At 41.3% G+C, this 11,751-nt stretch overlaps 1 protein-coding gene and 1 long non-coding RNA gene across 2 annotated transcripts; both read right to left on the minus strand.

Annotated features, from left to right (window-relative positions):
• Positions 1-2,108: 2,108 nt before the first annotated feature.
• LOC308385150 (uncharacterized protein) lies at positions 2,109-4,373 on the minus strand (the record flags this gene model as incomplete). The annotated part of the gene is made up of 8 exons (XM_080863933.1): positions 4,256-4,373; positions 3,776-3,916; positions 3,502-3,641; positions 3,249-3,385; positions 3,050-3,143; positions 2,783-2,906; positions 2,406-2,665; positions 2,109-2,315 (listed from the first exon to the last, which is right to left on the minus strand). Exons 1-8 carry the CDS (start codon positions 4,335-4,337, stop codon positions 2,109-2,111), a joined length of 1,185 nt encoding a protein of 394 aa, XP_080720059.1. The 5' UTR covers positions 4,338-4,373.
• Positions 4,374-10,258: 5,885 nt separating this feature from the next.
• LOC308384623 lies at positions 10,259-11,456 on the minus strand. Its single transcript, XR_013969364.1, has 2 exons — positions 11,099-11,456; positions 10,259-10,507 (listed from the first exon to the last, which is right to left on the minus strand). It is a non-coding gene; the product is annotated as an uncharacterized lncRNA (long non-coding RNA).
• Between the last annotated feature and the right edge of the window lie 295 nt (positions 11,457-11,751).

An 11,751-nucleotide genomic window follows, 5' to 3' on the forward strand; every position in this document is an offset into this window, starting at 1 on the left:
TACAGAAAAATTGTTGGCTGTGTTGAAATATTTAAGTGAATTCAAGAGACAAGTGCGTTTCACACCACATACATGAGGTAGCGTAGGATCTCTTTGTACACTTTCACAGTGCTGCTTATGCATATCAAGAGTTCTTAGTGCAACACCAGAATCATCTTCACAGAACACACTTTGAAAACAATCCTTCTCAAGCAGACAAAAACGACAACAATATCGAGCTGCAAATGACTCCACGAACCCAAACAGACTATGCAAGCCAAGATTGTCCCCAGTGACCTGGATTACAGTGCCATGAACCAAGTGTTTAAACATGGGAAGTTTCAGTCCCTCTGTCTCAAGAACTTTCAGATCATTGACAAGTGGCTCAAGGATTGAATTAAAGCCATAACGCTTTGAGTCTTGTGCATGAAAAAGAGCACACAAATGAATATTGACCAACAACGAATTAAAGATTGGAGGAAAATTCCTTAGTGTAAAGTATATTGCACCTAATTTATGTACACCCTTTTTAGAGCCCAGGGGATTTGCAGTTTCAAAGTCATCATAAAACAGTTGAATTTGTAAGGCATCTTTTTCTGCAGAAAATAGGGGACATCTTTTAACATAGGCAGCATCGATTAAGTCTGCATACACACCTTCTCTGGACATATTCCTCGACAACATGGTGGTTTTGAAAGATAGTTTTCAGTGTTTCCAAAATAGGAACATATGCAAACCTATCGGTTACAATGACTTGATCAAAAGTCCCTGTGATCTTGTTTCTTCTACTGTCAAATCTTGTGCCAAGCACCATTTCAACAGGTTCAACAGTTGCCCATTTTTGTTTAAAGTGCCTATTTCGTTTAGCTTCTGAATTTAACAGTGTAAATGGATTTTCAAAGTTTTTGAATGACTGCTCTAATTTCTTTTTACTTGTAGTGTCCTGTGAAGGTAAGCTCTGTAAAGCTGCATCTTTAGCCTGAGTATGAATCTCAAAAAACACTTCCTCCATTGAGGAGACAAAACTATTCACAGTAGATTGGCTTAATCCAGCTGCCCTGAGCTGTGCAACAGTAGAGGCACACATATCCAAAGTGCTCTTATTTGAACTTTTCAACATTTCAGATGTTGTGGGTGTTTCTTCTACATTAGTTGACACCACCTCCCCTGTAGTGCTAACTTCTTTAACTGCCACATCAGGCTGTAAATTAACATCAGTGTCAGCCTGTTGGTCGAAATAGTTAAGGTGTTTGGTATTTAAATGTTTTCTAAAACCTGAAAAAGTGCCAAACACACAGCCACAGTCACGCTGGGCACATTTAAGGCGAAGATTTCTTCCAGGTAAGTAACCATGGACTAACCGTAAATGCCTAACAAGCATGTTTGAACCAGTAAACTCAGCCTGACAGACAAAACACTTCATGATGGAGAATTAACCTTCAAGCCCTAACGAAGCAACCTTGTCCTTATTTCAGCAACTCTGGGACTTTCTTTGATTTTGCCAACATCTATATTGTATACTGTGGTTTGGATGAACGTGTACATGTTGTGAAGCATGGTGTTGTAAGATGTGCTAAACACAAAATGTGCTTTAAACAGTTCATCAAAAGCACCAAGTGAAGAGGTAGACTTGCATGGTATGGCATTCTTGTCAAGAATAATGAAGAACTGGTGGATGTCATGCTTTTTCACCCCAACAGGCAGGAGGTAGGGTTGAGTGCTGGTAGTGATGGCATCAAGGTGCTCTTGGATATTTGTTCCAGTCTGAAAAGACAAATACAGACAGGCAATAAGAATCAAGTGTTTCTTAAACTGGTAATTCATACCATAAAAATAGAAAAGAAACAAACCTTCTTGAAGACCACAAGATGCCTTTCTGCTTGAGAAGCTGACACCTTTCCTGGTCTCTTCCGACCCTGACCAGATGGTGGAATCAAATGTAATAGCAATAGAATCGCTGCGAGGTCACTGTCCCAGCCTGAAAAAAATATTTGTTTTTAATAAAGTTGAATCATCCTCATCAATAACAAATTTCAATGCATCTGCATTGACAAAATGTTTGAGTAGACCCAAAATACAAAAGGACAGCTGTTCTGTGACAAACATTATATATCCTGTGAATGTTCTAATTAAAGAAATAACAGCTCACCAATGTCAGCATTAACTTCAGTGGCATCCTCAGGAGAGTCAGCTGCCAGCAAGAGTTCTTCCAGGTCACTGGTAGAAGGAAGCTTCCTGCCTTGTTGGATAATCTTTCTTTTGAATGTTGTTGGCCACCTCTCCAGCAACCTGCCTGATACATCTTCACCAAACATCAGTACAAAATCCTGTTCGATCTGTAACAGGGATAGAGAACAGAGAATTATATCTGCTATCTGCAAAAAATAAAATGTGTTTACATTGTCAACGTAATGAAAAATATTCACCAAGCCTTTGATATCTTTGAAACGTGGAAACACAGACAGTATGTTGCTTGACAGCAGGGGGTCAAGGACCATGTTGTGTCGATAAACAAATGTCAACTTCATCTTCTTCTTGACTGTGTCTTCATCAGCTGAATGTTTCATCAGAGCGATTGCTTCCTTGCACTCATCCTCACTTAGCACGTTCTCTGTAACAAACTGCAACTCTCGTCTGACAGTTGGTCCACCACACTGATCTTCACCCGATGATCCATCTCCTGGTGCTAGACAATATGAAATACAACTTTATCAAAACTAATAATAACATTTGATAACCATTATTAATACAGAACCACAATTTGGAACTGTATTATATGATTCCACTGAATTATAAGTGTTACCTCCAGATGTTAATCGCCTCTCTTTAGCAGTGCATCTCTGTATGGTTTTAATCCTCCAGGCCAAGTACCCAGTGCCACTCTCGCCATCATAATAATGTTCCTTCTCGCCATCATAATAATGTTCCTTGGAGAGTGAGACATACAGACATTTTGTTTATTAATTTATCAGTAAGTTATGTGACCATGAACAGTTGATGAGGACATAAATTTTGGCAGGATTTAAAATTTTGATTTTAGTTGTATCAGTTATTGCTGTTAGCTACTTACATAGCCATTTTTTGAGTACGGGTCACTGAGGTAAGGGAAAAAGGTTACAATTCCTCTGGCATACATTTCTTTTACCTGCCGTGGTGGTGATGTACTGCAAGATCAAAAGGAAAAGAACTAGTCAGCTTCCCTGGAATTAATAGAGATTTAAAATAATTTGAAAATGATAGTAAAAATCACAGGGCCAGAAATAAATTACCCATTTTTTTCTGTCATGTCAGCTACCAGTATGTTGACCATTTTTCTTCTGGTTTCATCCACCAGGGACTTGGTCCGATTGTACTCATTTATTATACGTTCTCCACCAGGTTTGCTTGTGAGAATGGATTCCACCAACTGGAAAACACAATAAAAATATTCTACAGGTTGATATAACCACCGCAGTTCAGAACACTTAAACTACAAACAAAAAAGACACTATTAGAAGAATGTGGAAATCATTTAACTCTTACTTGCTTAGCTTCTGCATCCAGCTTCTGACGTTTCCTCAAAGGGCTGTCTGAAAGGATGACCGTATCCTGTGAATCTGATGAATGTGGCGATGATAACTGGAACCGCTCAGGAGACACTTCTGCAACAGATGTTTCCAGACCTTAAAAATAGGAGCAAAAACAAATCAGTTTACATCGTCCCTCCATAGACTCATTTTATACACTCTTTGATTAAACAATGTAATAATGACACTAAAAAAAGACATCCAATGAAACACAAATCACTCAAACAAACCTGTTTCATATTTGATGGTTAGTACCCCGGTTGAGGGATCTGTTACTATATCCTCAAAAACATCCTCATCCAACTCAGTCCCTGAACTATCAAAAACTTTCACTCCTTCTGTTACGGCTGGCGCACCAAACTTTGCAAATGCTGGAAACAAGCACACAAGTTTGTGTAAACAAAAAGACATGACATTTAATGTTTTGTAGCTTAAAATGAAGATCATTTCAAGATACTCTTTCAAAAATGAGTCAGATAAACAAAGGCTAAATTATTAAGCGCCACTAACATGCTTGATAAGTGGTAGATTAAAAGGAGTGACACTCACATTATGCAGTTTTCCCCCCACTAAATATACATTCATAACTAAGATGCTTCCAAAACACAGATCATTTTCAATTAATCATAAAATGCAGTTTGAAGAGACTAAATAACAAAAAGAACTTAAAGCCCCTTGTACACCTTTTTAATACAATGTTGGTTTCTTACCGGCAATCAAAAACTCCTTAAGGCTTGGCTCAGATACTCTAACGAATTTCTGCACACCTCCGAGTTTTGCTTTAAGCAGCATGCTTCCTGTAGACCGTAATTTCTTATAGTCAGTGCTCTTCATTGAACTACAGTAAACAGAAAATGTGAATATTAAAACAGTCCCATAAATCAGAATCAGAATCAGAAAGGGGTTTATTGCCAAATGTTGAGCAGGTTTACAACATTAGGAAATTGCTGCGGTGCTTCAGTGCAAACATGCTGTCATAAATAGCACTTAAATAGACATGAAAAAATAAAAGTAGGAATAAGAATTAAAAGTGCTACGTAGAAAGATATATACATGAGTGCAGGTGGTGATCAGTGCCAAACATGGAATGATGCAGTGACACAGCGTAGGGTCATGTGTTAGTGGCGGGGACAGTCATATGGTTATTGTTCATGTGTCCAACAGCAGAGGGGAAGAAACTGTTCTTATGGCGAGAGGTTCTGGTGCGAATGGACCGGAGCCTCCTGCCTGAGGGGAGCAGGTCAAACAGACTGTGTCCGGGGTGAGAAGGGTCAGCTGAGATCCGGGCTGCACGCCCCAGTGTCCTGGAGGTGTACAGGTCCTGCAAAGATGGGAGTCTGCAGCCAATCACCTTCTCAGCAGAGCGCACAACACGCTGCAGTCTCTGTTTGTCCCTGATAGTGGCTCCAGCGTACCACACGGTGATGGAGGAGGTGAGGATGGACTCGATGATTGCAGTGTAGAACTGCATCATCGTCCGTGTTGGCAGGTTGAATTTCTTCAGCTGCCTCAGGAAGTACATCCTCTGCTGGGCTTTCTTGATGACGGAGGTGATGGTGGGCTCCCACTTCAGGTCCTGGGTGATGGTGATACCCAGGAAGCGGAATGAGTCCACAGAGGTGATGGGGGTGTCAGTCAGGATGATGGGGGGGAGTGGAGCTGTGTGCTTCCTGAAGTCCACAATAATCTCCACTGTCTTCTGGGCATTCAGCACCAGGTTGTTGTGGCTGCACCAGGACACCAGACGTTCAACCTCCCTCCTGTAGGCAGACTCATCCCCGTCCGAGATGAGCCCAATAACGGTGGTGTCATCTGCAAACTTGATTAGCTTGACAGACTGGTGGGTGGAGGTGCAGCAGTTGGTGTACAGGGAGAAGAGCAGAGGAGAAAGAACACAGCCCTGAGGGGAGCCGGTGCTGATGGTCCGGGAGTCCGAGACATTCTTCATGCTACATGCTGCTTCCTGTCCGTCAGGAAGTCAGTGATCCACCGGCAGATGGGATCAGGCACATTCATCTGGGAAAGCTTGCCTCGGAGATGGTCTGGAAGGATGGTGTTGAAGGCAGAGCTGAAGTCCACAAACAGGATCCTGGCGTAGGTTCCTGGGGAGTCCAGATGCTGCAGGATGAAGTGTAGGGCCATGTTGATGGCGTCGTCTACAGACCTGTTGGCTCTATATGCAAACTGCAGGGGGTCCAGGAGGGGGGCCGTGAGGGTCTTGAGATGGGAGAGAACTAGGCGCTCAAATGACTTCATGACCACAGATGTCAGAGCCACGGGTCTGTAGTCATTTAGTCCAGTGATCCTAGGTTTCTTGGGGACAGGGATTATGGTAGAGGACTTGAAGCAGGCAGGCACATGACATGCCTGCAGTGAGGAGTTGAAAATGCCAGAAAACACTGGGGCCAGCTCGTTTGCACAGTGTCTGAGGGTGGCAGGAGACACGCCGTCTGGGCCGGGAGCTTTCCGAGCATTCAGGTTCTTAAACTGCTTCCTCACATCTGCTTCATGAATATGAAGAGTTGTGGTGGGAGGAGGTGGTGTGAAATCCTCTTTTGTGTGGGGTGAGGAGGAGGGTGTTGTAGGTGAACAGTTTGAAGGTGGTGATCGCTCTATGGAGGGGGGAGAGGTGGGGGAATTAGTGTCCAAAGTGCCTCTATTGTTGGGGCCGTTGGAGGTGTGAAGGCTGCCTGATGGCTCGTCAAAACGGCAGTAGAAGTCGTTAAGGGTGTTGGCCAAGAGCAAGTCATCAGTGGAGTGGGGGGTTTTAGGCTTGTAGTTGGTGATATTCCTAAAACCTTTCCACACAGAGGCCGAGTCATTCTCTGAGATCTGCTGCTGCATCTTCTCAGAGTGCTGGTGTTTAGCAATGTCCACTTCTTTAGTGAACCTGTACTTGGCCTCTCTGTAGCAGTCCCTGTCTCCGCTTCTGAACGCCTTTCTCTTTTCCAGCCACAGCTTTTTGAGTTTAGGAGTAAACCAGGGTTTGTCATTGTTATAACTCACCCTGGTGCGTGATGGCACAATGCTGTCCTCACAGAAGTGGATATAGGAGGTGACAGTGTCCGTAAACTCGTCCAAGCAGCCTTCAATGTGTCCCAGTCTGTGGTCTCCAAACACGTGCGAAGCTCCTCCACAGCCTCGTTGCTCCACAGTTTTTTAGTCCTCACGACAGGTTTGGAGAGCTTCAGCCTCTGTCTGTACGCGGGGATTAGGTGGATCATGACGTGGTCAGAAAGTCCGAGTGAAGCGCGGGGCACCGCGCGATAGGCCCCGCTGATCGTGCTGTAACAGTGGTCTAATGTCCTCTTGGCTAAACAAGGCTAAACAGCCTTGCAATGTGATTTCTTACACTATATGTTACTTTTATGTCAGTGTAACAAGGTGTCAAGATATAATCCTTAATACAAAACTAAAATAATAACTACTACTTTTTACCATTTGTCTGACCTAACTTAGCACTAGGGAGTCAGTATTTTGTTCATCTTTAGTTTAACATACTGAACAGTCTGGTAACCAAAATGGAAAAAGCAGCAGGGTAACTTTTGTCAATACCATCAACTCACAATAAATACAAACGCTGTCATCTTAAATTCAAACTACTAAAAAAAAGCATTAAAAACTGAATCCTGGACATTTTGGATATTTTATCAAGCTTATAACACCTGCTGACAGTTACTGGTTGTAATCCTGTAACCGTAAAATCGCTGAAGACAGCCAAGTTAAAATAAGACAATAACCTTACTGAAAACGACCTCTATATCTGGTACCTAGGTATCAAAAAAAAGAAAAAAAGAAAGATGTAACATTTAGTGTAAAATTTTAATTAGTTAATGCTTGAGTTAGGTAATTTAAAATTTAACGATAACTAGCGAATTGCCCGCGCACTGAGGTTAGCCAAAATGCTAGTTAGCTAGCTAATGTTAATATGTAGATCCCAACACATGGAGGGTTTCATTTAATGGAATTTCGAACATGCTAGAACACAACACAATCACCACTACACACTGAAATAAATTTTGATAACAAGCCTTACAGTCCAACACGGATATCAGTCAACTTTTTTAGCTAATTAACAACCTTACATTAGCATACAGACAGTGTCACATTTGCTTCTGGTACAAAATGAAATATATAATAAACATGGACAAAAGGAATGTAACCTTATTTTAACGTGCTACCTGTGCTTAAAATGTCGAATTGTTGGTTTAATAAGTAAATATGAACAACTTACCCTGCAACTGATGTGAAGAAAATGGCGTCGTGAAAAATCCTCTTGGTTTGAAAACCAGTCTGTGGTGGGAGGAGCTTTCTAGAGTAACGTTGACACTGCCTCTTTTAACTCCAGGAATCATCACCCACACTGGGGGGCGTTTTGCTCCAGCTGTTGTTATAATGACTCTATTAGAGTAAATACACTTTAACACTGCTGATTTAACACTGGGAAATTTACTGTGTATAAAGGGTAGTGAACCATGAACAACACAAGATAGTCTTAGTTTTAATTATTCTCTTAACTTTATGTAAAGCTTTGTGTTTTATATTGACACACACACACACACACACACACACACACACACACACACACACACACACACACACACACACACACAGGTACTGTACAGCAAAAATGTTAAAACATGTGCTTTAAGTGAATAGTCCTAAATAAATGCTGTTAATCTGGAAACAGTATCTTAACTTGAAACTTATTTAGATCAGCTGGAATCAAAAGACTGAGCACTGGCATGTCTATCAAAACTTGAGCATTTTACTGGGATGGGGTCCAGAAGGCCCTCGGGTCATCTGAAATTTACTTTAACACGTGGTATAAATTATACATGTATGTAAACTCTTGTAAACTACAGACATCAGACTGTCTCCTCTATCCCCACATTTTTATATGTATTTTGTATACTCGTACTGTACTTTGTCTACTCTATGTAGAAAAAATTGCTTGGTCACGTTAAAACTTTTGCTGAGTCACATTGTATTTATTTTTCCTTTTGCTTTAAATCTAGACTGCCAGCCAAGATATTTGATGGACTGCTGACCTGGCTTTTGCACAAGCAGAAGGTGTACTGGCATCACTGGCTATCACTGAGGAAGAGAAGAAACAGATTGAGGAAGCAACAGATGGGGAAATAAAGAATGCATTGTGGTAAGAATGTGCCTTGATATTAATTCTGTTAGGTGCTAAGTAAGAAATTTAATGAACTATGCCTCTTAATTTGTGTTTTTATAAAAGGTCAGCACTAAAAAGAATCACAGCCAGCAACTCTGGTTTGTTCTTGGGTGCAGTCAAGCAGAGCTCATGTCCTCCTTCCTTGTTTAGGACTCTACTTGGCCAACCTGACAGGATTGAAAGTAAGTTAGTATAAAAGGGGTCTGTGCTTCTATGAAATTATGGCTAAGAGATATTTTCATCCCCAAAGGCAAGTGACTGGGGGATCCTTCATGAGTCAAAGGCCAAGCTGTTGTACATTGACTGTGTCACAGGGTGGAATGAACAAGTTTAACTTGGTGTTTTTTATTTCCTTGCATGTAGTGCTGTGTTTTATTTTTCGATCTTTTATTAGCGTGTAGTGTTTTATTTTTGTGGGGTTATTGCATGCTTGTTTGTGTTTGATATGTGATTTGTTCCGGGGGGGATGCCCATTGCACCGCCCCTCCTGATCATTAACTTGACACACCTGGGACCAATCAGGGTTCGCCACAGTTATTCAATAAGAGGCAGAGAGAGCGAGGGACAGGAGGAGAGACATGGCGTAGTAACCGGGGTTGGCAACAGAGGCGTGCGGCAAAGGAGAATGGGACCGGAGATCGCGGACGACTGCGCACGGGAGAGTGTGATTGGGGATGAGCAGAGAGGTCTGTGTTGGTGCTGAGGGGAGGTATCTCCTCACCGAGAGAGGCCCATGGCAGGGGATTGAGAGGCAGCAGGCTGGCACCTTATGTCCCTGGGACGGCGAGACCATGGCTACGCGTGTGAAGCACAGCAAAGTGGCGGGCAGAGTTAGGAGCTCTGCCCATCCGGGGTAAGACAAATCTCCGGTGGAATCAAAGAATGGTGACTGCCGCTGCCCCTCTCTTCTTTTTAGTCGGCACCAGAACGAAGAGGCAGACAGGACGGTGATGGTGCTGCTGGTTTCTGCGCTGTTTGGACTTTTATTGGACTTTATCTTCGTGGCTAAGGCCATTGGATTTTAGGTGTATTGTTTTAATGTTTTTAACTTATGTTCTCCCTGGCCAGAGTATTTTAGTGCTTTCTTTGTAAATAAATTATAGTTTTGACAACCTGAGTTTATATTTACTACTTCCCCTGCTCCTCCACTGCTCTTCCTGTTAGAAGGGTTTCCCTTCTGTTTCAACCTACCACCTAGTGTCTACACAGCAAATCCAGCATGTCCAAATTAACACTGTCGGATTTGATTTCAACACTATTAAAGTGTCTATATGGGTCCACACCAGACAGTGTTAATTTAACTCTTTTTGGAGAGTTGGTACGTTAACTCTGATTTAGTGTTAAACACCAAATCTGTCTGGAGTTGATAATTTAACACTTGGTGTTAAGAGTTTATATATTAACTCTCAAAGAGTATTTTAGTTTAACTACGTAAGAGTTATCTTCTAATTCATTCTAAAAAGCGGGAATTTTACTGTTCTGAACTTCTAGAAATTTCTTTTGGAAATAAACATTTACTAAAAAGATGCAATGGTTTTTGAAAAACATTTATTCTGAACTGTGCACCACAATTTCAAAACATTTTCTTAAAGATGTAACAGTATACATGTTCTCACTTTCATTAGAATTTTGTTTATCAAAAGGTCTGACATGGTAAATGCAAATAATAGCATTCTCATCACTTATTTCTTCAATACAATATGCATGTCCTTCATTCATCCCTTTGTGGAACTTCAACGCACTTCTGCTCTCCCCCATATTCCATCTTCACAAGCATATCCTGTGCGGAGATTGAATAAAAATTAGTTGACACTAATTAATGGCACAAATAATCCAGTAAACAATTGCAGCACAGTAAAAAAAAAAAGGAATCCTCTTTGAGCCATTACTTGTGTAAAGTATTTTCCCAAAAGACAAAGACACAGGCAACAGGTAATACTGAACTAAATGTAAAACCTCAACCTTTTTCATTTTTACCTAAACCGTGTGCACAAAACTCTGGAGGGATCTAAATGCTACCATAGAATCCAGTCAGGACGTCAGCTACTGCTGTTTGCTCGTTTGTTTGTTTTTTTTTATGAGCGATCGTTTTCAGGCTTCAAGTAGCACCATTATACCAACATTTCACATTCTAGACATTGTTTTAGGTGTATTTGACCAAAAGTTTGACTGAAAATTCACATGCAAGCTTTTTTTCAAGGCTGTGGTATTTGCCCGCAAACAATACCTTTCAACTAGCTAAAACAGAATGTTATGCTATCACCGAGCAACATGGCTAATGCCTTTCACACAGCTTTGTCTCAACTCCAAAGAGCCACAGAAGTAAAAGCTCATAATAATAATTGAAACAATCTTTGAAAGAATGATTTACCAAGCATGGCAAACAACTCAAATATGTAGAGCAAAATGTTCTGAAAGGGCTTCACTTCACTTCGATTGGAGCCGTGCTGGGGGCGGAGTCTGTGAATTTACTCTATTGGTGTCATAGCCCCTCTAGGAGTTCAGAGTTAAGAGGTCAAGAGTTAATGTTTCCATTGTAACACCTCCAGATTTGACAGAGAAACACTCATTTTTAACACTCGATTTTAACTACTATCATTTTACACCTCAGAGTTACATTAAAAGAATGTGACTCTGCTTAGAGTAAAATTAACTCTACTTTTGCAAGAAGACTATTAACACCAAAACATTTAACACTTTTGAATTTGCTGTGTACTTACTGGTGCAGTTATCAAGGAGAGAGGACTGTTTTTATCCAACAGTGGCCTACTTGAGCATCATTGAGGTGAAATGCATGGTCAGCCAGAAATAAAATTATCTTGCAGGCAGCAGAAATCAAGGGCTTTTTCTTAGAGCTGGATGAGGCAAGTGGTTCCCTGGTATTAAAAAAGAATCATAACTACTGGCATCAGATCCAGGGCAACCTACCTACATCTCACAGGGGCTAACTGCAGTCACCTTGTGACTTTGTAATTGCCTGTTGACAGAGAACAAATTGGATCATTTGGAAATGTTCTACTGGGA

The sequence above is a fragment of the Rhamphochromis sp. 'chilingali' genome (genome assembly GCF_963969265.1).
Source record: "Rhamphochromis sp. 'chilingali' genome assembly, chromosome: 17".
NCBI lineage: Eukaryota > Metazoa > Chordata > Actinopteri > Cichliformes > Cichlidae > Rhamphochromis > Rhamphochromis sp. 'chilingali'.